Source organism: Silurus aristotelis, assembly GCF_946808225.1.
Source record: "Silurus aristotelis genome assembly, chromosome: 4".
NCBI lineage: Eukaryota > Metazoa > Chordata > Actinopteri > Siluriformes > Siluridae > Silurus > Silurus aristotelis.
Window position 1 is genome coordinate 24,206,419 of NC_139577.1, and position 21,559 is coordinate 24,227,977.

Sequence of the window (21,559 nt, forward strand, 5' to 3'; positions counted from 1 at the left end):
GCATTAGCTGGAATATATGCAGTGATTAACTGAATGGATAACTGAATGCAAGTGGACAGTGTTTGTGAATTATTCGAAAGTAGAGCAGAGGATGTATGCCATTTTTTAAAATTTGGTTCCTTAACTTGAGGGCTAGAAGCAAGACTTCACGTTCAGAATTCAAACCATGCCTATATAACCTCTGTACATAAACATCGTTTATTTTTTTTCTCCTTTTTACAACAAGTATAGCATGTTTAAAATGTCTTTTTTAGACATCACAAGGTTCATGACATGAGGGGCCAGTAAGTATCCGGCGTCAGAGGGGGATTAGAAAAAAAAAAGGCTTTGCCACATCTCAGACATCTTTAGTTACATACTGTATACAGCAGAACGAAAAAACACGAGCTATGCCGGAGTGCTCCTGGGGCACTTCCTGTAGTTAGGAAAAAAATTTTTAAAAAAAGTACAAGAACGTCACCCTTTACAGTATGCTTGCAGAAACTCCGCATGTGTCAGACATTCACAATGCTGCTTCTGGTAATGGATGGGGAAATTAGCATGAGGGAGGTGGCTGGTCAGCACATGGAGAGCTGCTTAAAGCTTTAAATCATAAATATAAAAAATGTTTATGATGGGTTATTATTTCCTCTACAAGCAGCTAAAAAGTCAGTGAAGCACTCCAGGTGGTGTTTTTTCTTTCTTTCTTTTTTTCTTTCTTTCTTTGTACAGTTCTACAAAACCGAGGATGTGTTAGGAATCACAGAGCAAAGGGAAAAAAAAGGCAAAAAAAGCAGATAACAAACAGAATTGGTTTATGCAGCAAGATGAAGAGTCATGCACCAACAGGCAAGATGTAACAGTGCCACCCACTCCAAGCTCACAAAATAAAAAGGTGGAAAAAGACAAAAAAAAAAAAAAAAAAAAAAAAAAAAACCTGTACAACCAAAATACATTTTAAAAACTACTTCTACAGTTACATTATTAAGGTTATATACAGGTTTACCCCCATCCATTTATCTTCACACTCAGACTTCATTTAAATCCCAACATTAAAAAGTAAGACTAACCTGGAAACAAAAAAACCCACTCTGAAATAACCTAATTTAAAAACATCCGCACTTGTCACATATGACCGGACTGTATGCGAATTCAAGATGTGAATCAAGATCTTGGCAATTATGCCTCATTTCTATCCTGTATAAGAACTGGAACTATGCAGTGTAAAGTGAAAAATGGTGGTTTGTTAAGTCTGGTGGCAGAAAAGCTAGTAACCAACATTTTTTTCCCCTCCTCAATCGATTGAAAAAGTTAAACTATGCCCTGGTTGACTGCAAACAAAACGTTTAAAACAATACAACAACATTGCTCAACTCGACAATACAAAACTAACAGTAGGAGCATGGACACAATCGCAACCCTCCAACATTCTCCTACAACAGAACAAAGGCTCTCCATACACTTCGGCCTCTTCACTGAAGAGAGCTAGACTACTCCATCGATAAAGGTCTATTTTCACTCATGCTGGATGGGATAGAATTATTGGAGGAGAACCCAAATTTTCTTGTCACACGGCAAATTAAAAAAAGTCTACGCGTTTGCTCCAGAGAAAAGAAATGAAACAGTTAATTAAAAATAAAAAATAAAAATAAAACGTGTTTATTTAATCTTCCATTATATACCTGTGTGTGTACACAATCTTGCAACCTTGAATTTGTTGAGAAAATGGAAAACTAGATTTATACAAGATAAGATCACAATCTCTTCTTGCAACCAAAAAAAAAAAAAGGAACAAAGACTCGTGTTCGCTGGGAAACGTCAGCCGATTGCACCGGAGAGTCGCTAGTCAATCTTCACGTTTGTGTAGATCTTTCTCACAAAGGCACTTGTTCCCATGTAACCGACAGCCCCTGAAAGAACAAAGGACATAATTCAAATAAATAGAAAAAATAAAACAGCTAAAAGATGAAAAATCGTCTAAACAATTGGATAGTAATACACACCACACATTATACCCAGAGCGGTACTGAACACAGCCATGTAGCCGAAATAGAACGATGTTTGAAACAAACCATACATCCTGCAGAGGAAAGAAAGACAACGTTCATCAATTAAATGGCTGTTTATGGTGAAAGTATGATTATCACCACATCACAATGTTTATTTATTCATTTATTTTTTTTTTTATCAAATTTCAGTTTTTAGGAGCTAGCAACCATTGAGCTGAAGTGAAATGAAGTTAAACTTACTTCGTTTTGAAGAAATAGTAGTAAAAGGAATACATGTAAACATAAACTGCAGTGGAAGCAGCAGAAAGAAAGCTTGTCCACTGCCTGTAAAAGAATGGAAAAATACAGTCAGATTTTGAATGTTCTACTTCAGGACAAATAGAATTTGTATTTGTTTACTGAACTGTAAATGGTGCAAAGGTGCTAGGGATGGCTTGATACCATAATTTTGGCTTCTGTATGATACCAGAATGTAATACTTAGATATCGATACCATAAGTGACAAAGATCCAGCCTCCGAACTAAGTAACTGAAGTAATACAATGAAAATATATTCACATCTTATCTTTGTCACGTTTAAAGGTTTCGCAGCAATTTAGGAAGTACTGCCATCTACAGGTACATTTTGAAACAGCAGCATATGAAATACCGAATTCAGCAAAATTATGATATCGCTCCATTTAAAACATAATATATATCGGTATTTTTCCAGTACCGGTATACCGGGCATCCCTAAAAGGTGGCAATGTTACAAAGAAAAAAAGAATAAAAACCTGCTCAATCGTTCTATCTACATTACATGGACAAAAGTTTGTTTGCGCTATTATAATAACCTCCAATCTCTAGGAAGATGTTTTACTAGATTGTAAAATATGTTTGTGGATATTTGTGCTCATTCAGCCACAAGGACTTTAGTAAAGTCAGGAACTGATGTAGGGTGAAGAGGCCTAAGGTGGAGTCAGTGTTCTAATTAATCCCAAATGTGTTTAATTGGGTTGAGGTTACAGATCTACAGCAGGCCACTCAAAAACTTTACTCCAACACATTTAAACTATATGTTCATGAAGCATACTTTGTGCAGAGGGGCACTGTCTTGAGCATTGCCAGCCTCAAAAATTAAACCCATCCACATCACACGAAGTGCAATTATAAAGATCTTTGCTTCTAAGTCCTATATGACCCAAAAATGCAATTGTTTAACCTGAAAATAAATTTTTTTGCCTGAATTCTATTTCTGAAGTCATTAACTGTTCACTGATAAAAACTTCATCTTCATGGTTTTTAGGTACACAAGATGTTAGCTTCCCTGACAGGTAGCTGTTGCATGATAACGTTAAGCTGGCAATTAAATTTGAATTGGCAGGGTACTACACTGGATAAAAAAAAAAATAGGAAAATTTCCAAACAACCACCTGTAAAACATCGTGCCTACACCAATAAAAAAAAAACTAGTGAATTTTTAACAAAAAAAAAAGTTGTTAAACAGTTTCCAGGTATTCTCCATAATTCCCTAGCAAGGGGACAAAAATATCCCATACTGAAGCTAAAATAAAAATGTCACCTCTACTAAGGGTTCTCATTCAAACTAACAAATCTATCATATTGAAACATCATCTCAAATATAGTAAATAATCCCCCTCACCATCTGTAGTCTTCAGCATTAAGGAGGAAGTAGGTGCAAACGATGGTCACGCACACGGTCACAATGCACAAGATCACCAGCACGAGCATCATGAATCCGTACACGTAATAAATCTTATACGCCCAGAATGACGTGAAAATAAAATACCTAAAAAGAGAAAGCAGGTAAATCAAGTGAAATTACTGGAATTGTGCATCCAAATTGTACTAAGAAAAAATGGAGCTTGGAGGCATTACTTACATCTCAATGAATATAGAACCAAATGGCAGGATGCCCCCCAGGCACACAATGACTGCAGGTTCCATGAACCTGATAAGCAAAGCAAAAGAAAAAAATCAATCAATCAATACTAAAGATTTACTTAAGTACAGCCTATAATTAATAAGTTACATTCTATCCTCACACAATACTGATGTTTAATAAGAAAAGTAGGGTACTTCTAGGGCGTACCATTTTTTCTCAGGGATGGGCCTGGGTACGGCGTTGACCCTGCAGGGAAAATTGGGCTGCCCTGAAAGATTCCGACCCAGGATCGTCCCTACCAGGTTAAGAGGCAGGATAACAAAGAAGCAGATGCAGCACACTGCAACCTGATAAAAGAAATCAAACACAGAGAACGCATATTCAGATTTTTCTACTCCATACTCTACATATGTATATCCAGACCACTTATTTCACAAGTTTCAAAAGGCACCCGGTTCAAAACCGGCATAACGAATTGTAAATGATGCGGCGTATACAAGAAAAATACAACCGGAAAAAAAAATCATTTACTTAGAAAGTTTACTATATGATGCCTTTAGGGCACTCAATTGTTGTGGGCAGATAAAAGAAAGCATCTGTTTGTAAATGTTCAACAATTTAACATTTATCTTTAAGCGAGCTTAACGCAAAATAAATCAATAAGTAACCTTAAAACACTTTAGTAACCATCATACAAACAATGACTGATAAACTGAATTCACACTAGCCTGCATTCTTACATGTTGATATTCAATCCCATTTAGGACTCATCATAAACAGACTTCTAATGCTGACATGTTTTAGAGAATCAAACCACATTTTAAGACACTTTGATCCAATTTCTTCTGTATTTACTCACCATTTATTTCATATTTGACCTTTTTTTTTATTACATAGTTAATAAGTTATATAATATATGAATATAAATGAAAGAAGACAAGCTCTGGAAGCTTCCTCTCTCCTTAATTCTTCCAAGACCATTAAGTACTGAAACACATCTAATAGTGGCAGACGTCAATCAATATCTCCGTCGCAAGTTGAAAGATAATTCTGCTTTGTGAATGCGTCGTTTACCATAGTTTACACATCGAGCACCTGACTGGGTAAAATGTAATTTCTGTTAAAAACGTATTGAACTGTTGGTAAAAACATGCACAGAGCTGATTAATCACTCACCATGGTGCCAAACGGAATGGCTCTGGAGGCATGGTAGTAGATAGCAATGAAGTTGATAAAGAAAGCTGTTCCACAAACCATAGCTGGGATCAGGAATGCTCCGATAAACATTTGCTTTATCCATCTCCTTCCTGCTTAAACACACCAAACAGGCACACGGCTGAGCAATTATGAGTTTTAAAATGGCTTTAGTCTTCAAATTATGAAACAGGCAGTGATTTTGCGTGTGACACTGAATACGATATGCTTTCCATGCCTATGTAACGAATAACATGGTAACAAAATGAAAGGAAAATGTATTAACTTCCAAATATATACAAGATATTCTTACCCCCTTGTTTTGCATACAGGCTTCCCCCAAAGTAACCATTTACTGGGGAAGTGGCTGCGTACACAAATATGGCCGTGCTCAGCATCGACCCTCTCCTACAAGAAAAAAAAAAAAAAACTCATTAGAAACATTTTGCCTTTTTAAATAAATAAACAAGAAATAAAAACATTTTTAAGACTTACTCTGTGTACAAATCTTCAAGCATGGCCACAATGATAACAATGAGGGACACAGAGAAGATCTGGCAACCAGAGCCAATCAGTGAAGAGAAGATCAGAGGGTGACTAGAGGGTCTGAACACATCTCCATGGACTTGCTTCCAGCCGTACTCATCCCCAAGATCTCGGTCCTGCATGCATACACACACACAGAGAGAGAGAGAGAGAGAGAGAGAGAGAGAGAGAGAGAGAGAGAGAGAGAGAGAGAGAGAATGAGAATGAGAATGAGAATGAGAATGAGAATGAGAATGAAAATGAGAATGAGAATGAATTAATGTTAAGCCTATACACATTGTACAACTTCAGCCTGCTCAAAACATGCCATTTTCTCATATTAATAAATAATTCAATTATAGTCTTTTCCAGCCGCATGTGCTTTTCCACAAGTTGGTGGCACACAATTGTATATGCTGTATTTGGATGTGGTAGCACATGTGGTAGCATTACGGTCCTCAAATCATAAGCTTTGAAGTCACACCAAAAAAATAATGCTGCTATGTAAAATAATGTTTAACCTCCTTAATAATCTATCACATTAATGATTTCATCCATCAAACCTTTTTCTCCCATTAGATAAGGAGTATAATAAGTGTAGTTTATTTGCACTCACCATATCATCCATTTCCTCCTCTTTGCTGTATCTGGCATAGTCTTTCCTCAGTGTCCTCATTAAGATCATAGACACCAAACCCACCAGGAAGATCACCATCATGAACGAGTTAAATATAGAGAACCAGTGAATCTGTAAAAATAGAAAGTGAATGAATAAAATATATACATACATATATACATATACAGTGGAACCCGGTTATGTCGATGTCCTAGGGGGTCGCCAAAAAGCATCGAGGTAACCGATGATCGAGATAAACGAAAATCAAAATGGCGGCAATATATTAACGTGCTTGAAATTTCTTTATGTACATGATGTGCATTAATAAATGAGAATGTGCATGCACGTGTTTTTGAAGGTTTTTTTTTACACAACAGTGTTGCCGCGATTTGTTTGAAGAAGGCATGCTATAAAAATACATTACATGTACATCACAGTACATGTTTATCTGTCAGGAATCCACCTGCCACGCCCCCTTCAGCGTGTCAGGTGCTTTCTCGGCCGCTTTCTCTGAAGCTCCCGGCTTTAATCGCACACATATGGTGCTCGTTTAGCATCATCACCAGCTCCTATTTAAACTTCCACACTCTCACGGTCCGTTATTGTTGGTATATGTTGGTTCACGGCGGTCGTTGTTATCGCTCATGCGTTTCCCGGTACGTGTCTTCCCACCGGCACTCTCTCAACGGCTGCTCTTTTGCCCAAAGCCGCGCCGCGCTCCTACTAACACTACGAACACTAGCACTAACTAACAGCAGAGATTCACCAGTATACAATACAACACCTGTAACATCTGTAAGGTTTGATTTTTCCGCCACTTCCGCGAGTTCTTCTGCGGCTGCACCGAGATAACCGACGTTATATATATATATATATATATATATATATATATATATATATATATATATATATATATATATATATATATATATATATATATATATACAGTGAGGAAAATAAGTATTTGAACACCCTGATATTTTGCAAGTTCTCCCATTTAGAAATCATGGAGGGGTCTAAAATTGTCATCGTAGGTGCATGTCCCCTGTGAGAGACATAATCTAAAAAAAAAAATCCAGAAATCACAATGTATGATTTTCTAACTATTTATTTGTATGATACAGCTGCAAATAAGTATTTGAACACCTGAGAAAGTCAATGTTAATATTTGGTACAGTAGCCTTTGTTTGCAATTACAGAGGTCAAACGTTTCCTGTAGTTTTTTACCAGGTTTGCACACACTGCAGGAGGGATTTTGGCCCACTCCTCCACACAGATCTTCTCTAGATCAGTCAGGTTTCTGGCCTGTCGCTGAGGCTTGGAGGCTTGGAGGCTTTGGAGCTCCCTCCAAAGATTCTCTATTGGGTTTAGGTCTGGAGACTGGCTAGGCCACGCCAGAACCTTGATATGCTTCTTACAGAGCCACTCCTTGGTTATCCTGGCTGTGTGCTTCAGGTCATTGTCATGTTGGAAGACCCAGCCTCGACCCATCTTCAATGCTCTAACTGAGGGAAGGAGGTTGCTCCCCAAAATCTCGCAATACATGGCCCGGGTCATCCTCTCCTTAATACAGTGCAGTCGCCCTGTCCCATGTGCAGAAAAACACCCCCAAGGCATGATGCTACCACCCCCATGCTTCACAGTAGAGATGGTGTTCTTGGGATGGTACTCATCATTCTTCTTCCTTCAAACACGTTTAGTGGAATTATGACCCAAAAGTTCTATTTTGGTCTCATCTGACCACATGACTTTCTCCCATGACTCCTCTGGATCATCCAAATGGTCATTGGCAAACTTAAGACGTGCCTGGCCATGTGCTTGTTTAAGCAGGGAAACCTTCCGTGCCATGCATGATTTCAAACCATGACGTCTTAGTGTATTACCAACAGTAACCTTGGAAACGGTGGTCCCAGCTCTTGTCAGGTCATTGACCAGCTCCTCCCGTGTAGTTCTGGGCTGATTTCTCACCTTCCTTAGGATCATTGAGACCCCACGAGGTGAGATCTTGCATGGGGCCCCGGTCCAAGAAAGATTGACAGTCATGTTCAGCTTCTTCCATTTTCTAATGATTGCTCCAACAGTGGACTTTTTTTCACCAAGCTGTTTGGCAATTTCCCCGTAGCCCTTTCCAGCCTTGTGGAGGTTTACAATTTTGTCTCTAGTGTCTTTGGACAGCTCTTTGGTCTTGGCCATGTTAGTAGTTGGATTCGTACTGATTGTATGGGGTGGACAGGTGTCTTTATGCAGCTAACGACCTCAAACAGGTGCATCTAATTAAGGATAATAAATGTAATGGAGGTGGACATTTTAAAGGCAGACTAACAGGTCTTTGAGGGTCAGAATTCTAGCTGATAGACAGGTGTTCAAATACTTATTTGCAGCTGTATCATAAAAATAAATTGTTTAAAAATCATATATTGTGATATCTGGATTTTTTTTTTTAGATTATGTCTCTCACAGTGGACATGCATCTACGATGACAATTTCAGACCCCTCCATGATTTCTAAGTGGGAGAACTTGCAAAATAGCAGGGTGTTTAAATACTAATTTTCCTCACTGTATATATATATATGTATGTGTATATATATATATATATATATATATATATATATATATATATATATATATATATATATATATATATATATATATATATAATATATATATATATAAATAATCACACAACTAAAAAATAAATCTTTTTAGGAATTAAACTTTCAGTGAATTATATTTATTTGCACAGAATAAACAGCTTACCCTGTGTTGAAAGAAGGATGGATCCAGGTATTTGTCAAAACGGTCTTCAAATTTCACATCAGACTTTTTCCACTTCACCTACAGTTACGAATAAAGGACACAATAAGTATCAACATTGGGACAATGACTGACATGACTATATAAATTACAGGTCATGTACAGTCTAAAAATTGTAACAGTGCTAAAGATGCAGTATTGAGAGCATTGTGAGGAGTGGTGTAAAAGTACACACCGAGTAAGACATAGCAATTCTTGTGTTCGGCACAAGCTTGACTTTGCCCTCGCTGGTCAAGTTTACATCCACGATTCTGTTACCATTGAAGCCGATTTCAAGCTTTTTATAAGTCCAGAGATAATGGTCTTCCCCGTTCTCGTCCGCCTCACCAACAATCCCTGAGTTGCAATCAGCAAAGTGATTTTACTCTCAGGAAGTAACGTATTTTCGAGGCTTATACAGTTACTAAATTATTGAAACATTAAAATAGTGTCAAATTAACTGTACATGTCCATATATGCAAAAATGTTTTATGGAATTACAGTAAAATAAGATTAGAAAAAGAAATATTAGAAATAATTAAATCATTGACTTTTAACTCAAAAAAAAGTAGTGAGGTCTAACAAAGCTTTCAGAATTTAGTGGCATGCATCCCAAGCATTTTCACAAGGCACAGAATTCCTGGACTACTCACCCCAGATTGGCAGGTCGTCAATGTACATTTGGTACCAGTAGTGGTTTTTGATTGCGTAGACAAAGGCATCTCTTTTAGCTTTGTCCAGATCGATTTCACAGTATGTCGTCTGCATCACTTCATCTGGAAAATGAGAAAACCTCATGAGTTTTTTTTTTTTTTTAACATGAACAAAAGCAACACAAATGTATTCATTTCACTTAATTGATTAATTGAAGCTTTTTTTTTCCATTAAACTCCATTGAACAGCCATTACACTGAAAAATTCTGAATAGTAGAACTTTAAAAATTAGCTTATTCCCTTTGACCTAAAATAAATATATCTCAGCCCACATTTGAAGTTTAGTCCATATAAAAAAAAAATAATAATAATAATAAATAAATATAAAAAACACTTCTTGTGGCACAGTAAGAAGTGCAAAAATAATTATAAGTTTCAACTTAGCCGTGTTTGGTTTTTTTTCCTTCTGCCTTGTTGGCGGATCCAAATTTGGTCACATGACGATGAGAATAAATATCAAAGGTTGTTCAATCTTTTTTTTACACTAATACTGGGTTTGCTTGTCCCTTTGTTATAAATATTTCTTGAAGATGCTGGCTTTCCAAGGTAGAGACCTTCATCCACATAGATGAGCTCAAATATGCCCATGACTGGTTTGAATTGCTTTGGCTGATAGATTGAATTTATTTATAGTCAGGGTAACATTTTTTCTGTTTATGCTAAATGACATTATGCAAGGTCAGTTTTGTGCTCTTGAACTTGAGGTCTTTTATATTTTATATCATTGGGATTTAAACCAAATATACAGTGCATCCGAAAAGTATTCACAGCGCTTCACTTTTCAAACTTTTTATGTTACAGCCTTTTTCTAAAATGGATTCAATTCATTATATTCCTTAAAATTCGACATACAATACCCCATAAAGGTGAAGAAGTGTGTTTGAAATCCTTGCAAATTTATTAAAAACGAAATAATTAAAAATAAATCACATGTACATAAGTATTCACAGCCTTTGCTCAATACTTTGTTGAAGCACCTTTGGCACCAATTATAGCCTCAAGTCTTTTTGAGTACAGCAGGGGAAATAATTGTTTGATCCCCTGCTGATTTTGTAAAATTACACAGAAATGAACAGTCGAGAATTTTTATAGTAGGTCTATTTTAACAGAGAAAAAAAAATATATATATATATATATATATATATATATGAATTAATTGGTATTTGATCCCATACCAACTAGCAATAATTCTGACTCCCACACACACATTAGTCCTGTCCCTTTAGGAAAGTGCTCCTAATATCAATTTATGTGTATAAAAGACTAGGCAAAATAATCAAATTCTTCCATTCAAACCTCTCTACCACCATGGGAAAGACCAAAGAGCTGTCAAGAGACGTCAGGGCTGGAGTGTGCTACAAGGCCATCAGCAAGAAGTTTGGTGAGTAGACCACTGTTCACATGATAATTCGAAAATGCAAGAAATACAAGATAAGTCAATCGCTAAGCTCTGGAGTGCCATGCAAAAGCTCACCTCATGATTCTGAGAAAGGTGAGGGATTAGCCCAGATTTAAATGGGAGGAGCTTGTTAATGATCTCAAGGGAGCTGGGATCACAGTCACCAAGAAAAATAATTGGTACCACACCAAGATCTCTCTGCTTAAGAATGCACATTAACAGGCCCATCTGAAGTTTGCCAATGAACAGCTGAATGATTCAGAGAAGGCTTGAGAGAATGTGATGTGGTCAGATTAGCATATGATAAAACATATGGCCAAGGCAACAATCTGATGGTATTGTAGCCCATTCCAGCCTTGTGCAGATCTACAAACTGTGACATGTCTTTAATTCACATATGTTGATATTAGGACTACTTTCCTAAACCTTCCATAAAAATTCCAGATTGTTTATTACTTTGTAAGGGAGTAAACAAAATCAGTGGGGATCAAATATTTATTTCCCCCACTGTATGATACTACAAGCTTCGCACACTTATTTTCTTCCATTCTTCTTTGCAAAACCTTTCAACCTCCCTCTCAGAAAATCTCCACCTCTCATTTATTTTGGTTGGATGGAGAGCGTCAGTGCACAGCCATTTTCAGATCTCTCCCGAGATGTTCAATCGGGTTCAAGTCTGGGCCACTCAAGGATATTCAAAGAGATGTCCCATAGCTACTCCTTTGTTATCTTGGCTGTTATTGTCATGTTGGAAGATGAACTGTCCCCACAGCATGATGCTGCCACCACCACTGTTCACTGTAGGGATTGCAATGGCCATGTGATGAACAGTGCCTGGTTTCCTCCAGACATGACGCTTGGCATTCAGGCCAGAGAGTTCAACCTTTGTTTCTCATGGTCTGAGAATCATTCAGGTGCCTTTTGGCAAACTCCAGGCAGGCTGTCATGTGCCTTTTTACTGAGGAGTGGCTTCTGTCTGGTCACTCTACTCACCATACAGGCCTGATTAGTGGAGTGCTGCAGAGATGTTTTTTTTCTTCTGGAAAGTGCTCCTCTCCCCACAGAGAAATGCTAGAGCTCTTTTAGAATGACCATCGGGTTTGTGGCCACCTCCCTGACTAAAGCCAGTCGATCCGCTCTAGAAAGAGTCCTTGTGGTTTCATGATGGAGGCCACTGTGCTAATTGGGACCTTCAATGCTGCAGAATTTTTTTTGTACCCTTCCCCAGATCTGTGCCATGATACAATCCTGTTTTGGAGGTCTACAGACAATTCCATTCTGGACTGGATTTACCACAGGTGGAATCCAATCAAGTTGTAAAAACATCTCAATGATGATCAGTGGAAACAGGATGCACCTGAGCTCAATTAATGTCATGGCAAAGGCTGTAAAAACTTGTGTACATTTGATTTGTTTTTTATTTATTTTTTAGTAAATTTGCAGATAAAAAAAATAAAATAATACTACTTTCATAACATAAAATCTGGAAAAATTTAAGCGCTATGAATACTTTACAGATGCACTATAGTGCATCATGACTACAGATTAAACTAAGTTGCCACCTGCTTTTGTAAAAGTAAACATGGCGGATGCATTTACACAAGAAGTCTTCAGTTACCTTTGAACTTGATGTCAAGTCCGCTGAACTCCAGTTCAACTCCCTGCAGAGCTTCTCCCAGCGTCTCATGGTAGTGGCTAATGGTCTTCTTTGAACCCACACAGAAAGGCAAGGAGAAGTATTTATATGTCTCCTGCCTGTTGTGATACGGCCCCACTGTGTTCATCCATAGAACTACCTCCTCTTTGTCATTGTACTAAAAGAAGGAAAAAAAAAAGAACAGCAAAGTAATTAGTTTCCTAACCTAAGTTCATTTGCTGCATTCACACTGACATGAGTGTAATGTCCCTTAACGTGGTAACAACATTCACACAATCACACTATTAGTAATAATGTATCATAAGCACAAATCACATTAAAACTACATTTAGTCATTATATTATTCTATTTAAGCAATTTTTAACAAATCCTCTTGGCCCTCTTTCTATTTGTCAGAGCACTTTACATTAGAGGGTTAAAAGGTAGCATAAATCTGCTTCTAAAATCGGTTAAGCCAAACCACCAAAGTCAAACTCTCTCTCTCAGACAAGTATACACACACACACACACACACACACACACACACACACACACACACACACACACACACACACACACACACACACACACACACACACACACACACACATTGTGAAAAATTTCTGGAGAAAGCACTGTCGGACTGCTTTCAAGACCTTGAGTATTTTATTCTCCCAAATGCAATAACCAGTAACACCCCTTTGACAAACAGCTCAGGAAGAATGTCAAACACAAGTGCGTCAGACCGCCACACCTACAACGGCTGAATGACTTGTCAATCACTGACTTTAATTCTCTTGCCCAGATAAGACTTTGCAGCAAATTTCTATTACATTTCCATGGCTTTACTTATTACTTACCATCCCACTGTCAAGAACAATGGAATTGAATTTTAGAGCTGTAGCGGGAGGCAAAATTGAGATGGTTTGGATATGTGCAGAGGAGGGACATTGGGTATATCAGTAGGAAAATGCTGAGGATGGAGCCACCAGGAAGAAGGAAGACCAAGGAACAGGTTTATGGATGTGGTGATGGAAGACATGCAGGTTTATGGTTTGAAAGAGGCAGATGTAGAGGATAAGGGGGTATGGAGACAGATGATCTGCTGTGGCGACCCCTAATGGGAGAAGTCGAAAGAAGAAGAAGACGACATTTAACAGAAAACACTCTTATCCAGGGAGACTTACAGACATGATTTTTAGTGTCTATCAAAATAGCCTCGTGCTAAAACAGACAGGTCAGAGGATTGTACTACAGTACTTTCAGACCAGGCCAGATTTACAGGAAGGGTCTTAAGTTTGCTGTAAGACAATCTATAATTACTGTGAAAGATTTGCACATATGAAATGTTTAAATGGTTGTTTAACAAGTTCTACACACCCCACTTAAAAACCTTACTGCTCTATGTTTCTTTCTTAAATAGGTCACATGCTAATTGCATTCACTATATAACCAAACATATGTGGACACTCAAACTTTCACACCTATATATGAGCTTGTTGCAAATCCCATTGGATAACTATGAGCATTAATATGAGGTCTAAAACATGGATGAAAAGGGTGAGAGGAAAAAGAGTCCAATACAACAGTCCACCAATTTAACTATGATAGGTAGCATTCTTCTGATGTACACCAGACCCAAATTTATCCATCAGACTGCCAGATAGAGAATTACTTATCACTTCAGAGAACACATTTCCACTGCTCTATGTGCTCAGTGTGCACACCTTTGCAGCTCATACTTGGTTTTGGTTGTGTGCAGCTGCTTGGCAATGGAAACCCATTTCATGGTGCTCCTGTTGCATAGTTTTTGTACTGATGTTGCTTCCAGAGGCAGTGAGAAATGCAATAGTGGGTGATGCAAAAAAGGATAGATGAATTTCAAGTGTATCTGAGTTTTCATGTGTTGCTGACCTGTTCATATTCCTAGATGCTTTCATATCTCAGAAATAATAACTTTAAATGGCACAGATCCAGGAGGCCAGAGGTTTAAACTGAGTTGCGGTAAGGTGGCATCTTAGGACAGTGCCACAATAAATGTTACTCAGTTCTTTAGAATAACCCATTCTACTGCCAATGTTTGTCCATGGAGATTGCCTGGCTATGTGCTTGAACTAGCGCACAGATTAGAAACAGGATAAAACACCCGATGTGTGTCCACATACCTTCAGCTGTGTATTGTATATGTAGGCTTTTCCTCTACTAGGAACCAAAGACTTATCCTAAATACTTCCAGAACTGTCACTTCTCAGAAAAAGTGACAGATCATCTAAAATTGAACAATGCTTGGTTTCCTTTTTGGTTTGAGCAGAAGACAATAGAAAAGAGTGAGTGTTTCCTGGTGTGTATTTACACTGCAGGAAAAGTGCAAAAACTCCCCACTATTCCCTCTGGAAAGAAAGGAATTTTTACGACCATTAACACGAGATACTGTACATTGCCTGGGGTTAGATTTCCTGATCATTTTACTGAAGTCAAAATGCAGCCTAATCTTTAATGACATGTGCATGCTCTTGGCAAAAACCCTGTTAGAAAGGAGTTTAGTTTTAATAAAATGACTAAAATTTCAATTGCCTTCTGCAAAAAAAAAAAGAAAGAAAAGAAACTGGTAGCCAAGACTACACAATTTAGGACAACTCACATTATTGTTTTGAAAGCAGAAACTTTGCCACAGATAGACAGAAAAAGAAGCTAACTTTATATACACCCTTTAAGCAACGCTGCATTGTGACTAGAAAGAATAAAAGAACAATAGTGAAAGACAGGTTACGGCCTTTCAGGTTTTGTCACAAAATTCAAACCGGTCACACTGGTAGTGTAGTGTAGGATATATAATGACAAGGATTGCTGCTTGTCAAGATCTACAACAAAAAACTATGCATTTTAGAAAACTCAGCAAATGACCAGTTAAGAGAGATGCCACCAATCTGATTGGTTAAGCAGGGAAGATAGGAATTATAATTAAAACTGGAAGTGTTTATGTATTAAGAGGTTTGCCTCTTTGATTTTCTTTTGTTAGCATTTGAGGAAGGTGAGATTGTTGAGGTGAGATGGTTTGGACATGTGCAGAGGAGGGACATGGGGTATATTGGTAGGAGAATGCTGAGGATGGAGCCACCAGGAAGGAGGAAAAGAGGAAGGCCAAGGAGGAGGTTTATGGATGTGGTGAGGGAAGACATGCAGGTAGTTAGGTTCAAAGAGACAGATGTAGAGGACAGGGGAGTATGGAGACGGATTATCCGCTGTGGCGACCCCTAATGGGAGCAGCCGAAAGAAGAAGAAGCATTATAAGTTTTTAATTCTTTTGTTGCAGCACCACCCTTAAATCATACACAAAATAAGATGAATCTGGACAAAACACAACTGTCCAAAAATTTTTTAAACAGAGGAAAGAATAAATGTATACACATACATTTCTATATCTATAAAAAATTATCACCTTAATACAGGTGAACTTATAAGGTTTCATTTTTCTTTCAACTAGTTTAACCACAGAGACTAAACTGCAGAACTGAGTGCATATATTTTATAAGTAATATACATGATATAGCACAAAAATCAAGAACATGCCTCGATGAAAATATTTTTCAACACATTCTACCGTGAATTATTTAAATCCCACGGAAAAGAAGTACTTTAACCCTACACAGCATTTTTACATAATTCCAAATCATCATGCAAAATACAGATCGTATGTAGACTACACAAAGTGAAAGAACAATGTTTTAAAAAAATTAAAAAAGCAGCCAAACCTGGTCTACTGTACCACAGCATCACAGCGAAGGGAATCATTAAAAAAAAAAAAAAAATGACTATAAGGTAAACATTTATTTAAAAAAAAAAAAAAAAAAAAAAAAAAAAAAAAAAAAAAAGGCACGTATCAAGTATTGTTGGTAGCCCACAACCAATATTGACCTAACCTGACCCAACAGCTTGACCTGTATTATGGATAATGGCAGAGAGAATTTTAAGGGATTAGTACAAGTCTGACTGCCTGCACATATTTACTAAATGAAGAGAGGATGTGATGGATTGGATCAGAGATTCACACATCGTTCATGCTTCGTATTACAATTTAAAATTGAAGAAAAAACAAAGCAGACTAAATTCTGGGCCATCAATTTTGCATTTTGCCATGAAAATTGAGACGTTATTTAGATTAGATTGTACATAAACATATCCTGCACATACCGTGACTACTAAAGGTCTACAAAGTTACTCGATTGCAAAAATTTTGCATGTTATTAAAGCCTGTACAGCTTCCTGAACATTATTTAGTCAGGCCTGGGTTAGGTGTATGTCCTGCATATGTATCGTATATTTTTAAAGGATTCCAGTTATTGTTTACCTGTTACATTTTTATCTAAGCTTAACCCTAACCCATGCAGCCTGAGACATTTAATTGTTTCAAAGATTGCAATGTAGTTTCATAGATCACAGTATATACACATCAGTGTAGAAAGTATGATGATTTTTCTCCAGTCCTTCCGAAAAGTTAATATTAGCATCATTCATCCTTAATCCAATCATCCTGAAATATACCCATGCTGCACTCAACCACAACCTGCAGGCTTCCTTTCACTAAGAAACTAACAAATTAACTACTGTTGTGCTCACGGGCCCGGATAGCATTTTGCAGCTATTTTTTTTTTTCATCTCAGCGGTGAACATCAATTATGTTGTCACATCAAAAATGTTGTCTACTTCAACAAAAAGCTTTTGGTACACTTTGATGTGCATTAGATGTCCAACAGGAGTACAAGCCACTTTAATAATACAGTTAATATTCTTACTATTTATTGTAAAGCCACAAACAACCTCAACCCTTCTGTCAGGTCATGCTCACATTTACATGAATAGCACTGCTACCAATAGGCATGGTCACAAAGCAGTTCGAAAGAAATGTCACAAATTTTGGAAATTAATTTAAAATTGATGAGAAAAATAATAATAATAATAATAATAATAATAATAATGAGGATATAAAGAAAACTTAAGAGGCACCAAACCCATCCTCATATGGCTGACACGATTGTGCAATTAAACAATTTCTCTTAAATTTACAATTCTACAATACAGTTAAAGTGTACTACAGTTAAAAGGTGTAATTGTTGAACAATTTGCACCTCCTAATTCTTTTTTTTTTTAAACATTTATCCACTATTCCCAGGTAACAACACATGCAATGCCAAAATGAATCACTTCTAACAAAACATGAACTGTCAAAAAAAAAACAGTGCTTAATTACATTTACAGTGCATGATTATAAACAGTTGTCTGAACTATAGCATATGGACCGCTTTCTAACTGTGCGATAAATGATCTAACCACAGCAAAGAACCAGCTGTCTGTGCCCAGCTGTCTCACAATGCTAAAGTTTAATAGAAACTCCAATCATCGAGCAAACTTATAGCAGCAGGTTGTATGGAACTGAATCACTGAAGTTGAGGCGCTACAGTGAGAAAGCTGCTGACAGAGTCATTTTATTTCATCACACATATAAATGTGACATTTTATAAAGTTGCATTTCTAAACTAACAGGAACGTGGCAACTCAGTGGTTAATACGTTGAACTTCTAAACGGAAGGTCGTGAATTAGAATCCAAGCACCACCAAGCTGCCACTGCTGGGCCTTTGAACAAAGTCTGTAACCCTCAACTGTGCCGTGTATAAATGAGATAATTGTAAGAAGCTCTAGGATGTCTGACAAATGCCTGGAATCAAAATCTTAACATGGTGCTTGCTAACACATGCTCAGTTCGCTGTGGCAATAATGTGTCAAAAAAAAACTTCTAAAACATTATTAATGAAAATGAAAAACTTTTTTTTATTTTGCACATTATATACTGGTCAATCTAGCAAAAGACATTATACATTTATGGCATTTGGCAGATGCTCTTCTCCAGAGCGACTTACAATTAATCTCATTCATACAACTGAGCAACTATGGGGTTAAGGGCCTTGCTCAGGGGCCCAGGAATGGCAGCTTGGTGTGGCTAGGATTTGAACTAACGATCTTCAGATCCAAAGTCCAATGCTAAACCAATAATCTACCACCTCCCACATTATAACTAGGTAAAGTTGAAGTCTTTCACTAGGTTTATCCATGGACATGACATTTTACATCACCAAAGGCTATTCATGGACATCCAAACTATGAAAATTGATGGACAACTCATACCCACAGATGACAAGTGTCAAAACATGATTAAAAGAGAGACGAAATAATAACATACATCCTATAGATAGGAAACAGCTTGCAGGACATCTCTGGATATTCCACCTTCAACCAGGTCACTTATTTAAGCACCTCAGCACCTCATAACACACCCAATACCAGGAAGTCAACTCTAATCTTCTAGATAAATACAAGGTCAATGAAACACTACAGAACTCAATGATAACTGGTTGCGTTCGACTAACCATCCTATACCTTTAGATATCCAGAATAAGGACACTTGTGGGCATAGTGTTTTCAAACAATTAGCCTCTAGACAACACTAGAGAGCAGAAACAAATAATTTCAGGTTTTTTTCCCCTGTAAGTCATAGCACACTTCAGCCCTGAGAGAGAATTATAACATTTACACACTCAGAAACACATCTGGGCTCTAAAGTCAAAGAAAGAGAAGTTTTTTTATTAAACAAGGCATCCGTAAACACTACTGGATTCTGCAACTGAAGCTCTGGTTTCTGTACGACTCTCTCAGTGTAGTTTCACACATTGTCCCTGGTGGTTTCTGGCGGGTTCTTTTCTTTCAACATCTTCCATAAACATTCAAATAAGTGAACTGCTGATGCTAAATCACCCATAGATGTAAAAGAGTGTGCGAATGATGCTCTGTAATGAACTGGATCTCCATCCTTCAGATCCACTCAGAATCCAATTTCACTCAAACGTGTAGAGAACGACAATCGGTGTTTAAAGAACACGTTCCTTCTAACACCGGTGATGTGTGTATTCTTTTTTAACTATATTTAAACGTGGTAGCTTGAAGCATCAAAACTTGATCGGCTTTCAACTGTGGATCTTATTTACAGCCACGGACTATTACTAGTTATGGTTAAGTATTGAAATGAAACTCAGTTTAGTCACAATGATATGTAGGTGATCAATTTGAGCTGAACAATCTAACTGTCTAAAGCTAAACTTTACCCAAACAAAATAAAGTTGATTCTGATGCAAACGTGATAAGCAAATTAAGTTACTCCTATCTTGATTCTGCAAGAAAATACTGACGAATACGAAGCAGCAGCAGCAGCAAAGACACATTAAGTTGTCAGGGTGTAACCATAAACTTCTAACTGATGGGTTACAGTACACTCAGATTTGCATGTAAAAAAATGTTGTGCATTTTATATCCTAATGACATTCACTTTGAAATTTAATTAAAGGTTTAATAGAAGCAATTGTATAGTTTGAATGCCCAGTGTTCAGCGGGGAGAAGGGACCTCATGATGGGAACGTTCGCCACGAGAAGACACTCAACATCAAGAAATGAAGATACAAGTCAAAAAAATATCTCAAAATGGTTTATTGGAAACGGACAGACTTTTCCTCTTTGTTTCTACTGTGTGTAAATCCCCTTTAATAGCTTCTAACAGCTCTGGCTGGACTCTATCAAGGTTTGATAGTCAATAACTACAGTTGACTGTCTGCCTGTTCACCCAATAAAGAGATATTGAGACAGTTGTACATGAACTGATGTCCTGTATGACAGGTCTGCAGCAACCGGATACGGCTGTATATAGCCGGATGCATTAACCAGCATGCTAATCTTAAACTAGCCCAATATGATTAGTCCACTTCAGTGATTCTACTCAGAAACTACACACTACTCATTCAAATGCACATAATGTGCCTTTTGTTCACACGGATATACAACTGACAGCTATTTATCCAGCATACACCAATCAACCTGGTGATGATCCCAAAAACACAGTTAATGTCTATAGAAGTGTACTAACAATACTGTATAGAAAGGCTGATACATCCTAATATAAAAAAATAAATAAAAAATATTTATTTGGGACTCGGCCCTCTAGACCACGTAGCTACGGCTGCGCTAGCAAGCTAATTAGCTCGCCATTGGATTTAGCATTAGCATCAGGAAAAGAATGAAGTACTATATAACCTAACTGAATTACATTAACGTGACATTTGGAGCTTTCGGTTGCTTTTCCGTCCTATACACATTCTGCACAGCGGATTAATTCGTGTTCCTTTGTGAAAGCCCAATCCGATACGTTGATCATTCACCCTGTCGGAACTAAAGGCACACCGCATAAGGCTTCTCAGGCCGAAATCATTTTTCTTACCGTGTGCTCATGTTCATCCGCCCGAGCGGGCAAAAATAAACTTATAACAGGCAATAAGAGGAGCGCTGCACACTTCCACCTGGACGACTTCATCATTTTCAAGGAAAGTTTACCGATCGTTTCGGGATATTAGCCCTTTGAAGCTATCCCACCTTCCTTCTTCCTGGTTCTATGACAGTGGTCGTCTCAGGATGCTCTGTGCGGATATGTCGTCAAGTGTTTTTTTTGAGGAATCACCGCACTCGCCTTTGATTGGCTGAAAACTCTCACATGGAGACTTTTAGCCAATGGTGTGGCGCGGCGCTGAAAGTGCGATGAACTGAGAAACACGGCCACAGCGGCGTTCCGCCACCTTCAGCCACGTCATCTGAGAGCACTCACACACACACACACACACACACAAAATGCCAGAACGGAAGAAGGAACTACACATTAATAAACTAAATTTAGTTTGCTTGTGGCTTTTATCCAGTAAGGCTTATTTCCTCAT

The 21,559-nt window shown here is 37.6% G+C and overlaps 1 protein-coding gene across 2 annotated transcripts; it reads right to left on the reverse strand.

Annotated features, from left to right (window-relative positions):
* Positions 1-175: 175 nt before the first annotated feature.
* tm9sf3 (transmembrane 9 superfamily member 3) lies at positions 176-21,454 on the reverse strand. 2 transcript variants are annotated; one of them, XR_014533056.1, is made up of 15 exons: positions 21,070-21,289; positions 12,734-12,929; positions 9,656-9,778; positions 9,199-9,359; positions 8,967-9,044; positions 6,209-6,340; positions 5,563-5,729; positions 5,381-5,475; positions 5,050-5,180; positions 4,081-4,220; positions 3,871-3,939; positions 3,119-3,777; positions 2,229-2,915; positions 1,983-2,059; positions 176-1,889 (listed from the first exon to the last, which is right to left on the reverse strand). XR_014533056.1 is itself a non-coding variant. In XM_083538378.1 (15 exons), the coding sequence occupies exons 1-15, from the start codon at positions 21,163-21,165 to the stop codon at positions 1,822-1,824; spliced, it is 1,764 nt and encodes a 587-aa protein (XP_083394504.1). In that variant the 5' UTR covers positions 21,166-21,454; the 3' UTR covers positions 176-1,821. The 2 variants fall into 2 exon arrangements, 1 of the variants encoding a protein (XP_083394504.1); XM_083538378.1 differs by having other exon boundaries at positions 2,229-2,312; positions 3,631-3,777; positions 21,070-21,454.
* Between the last annotated feature and the right edge of the window lie 105 nt (positions 21,455-21,559).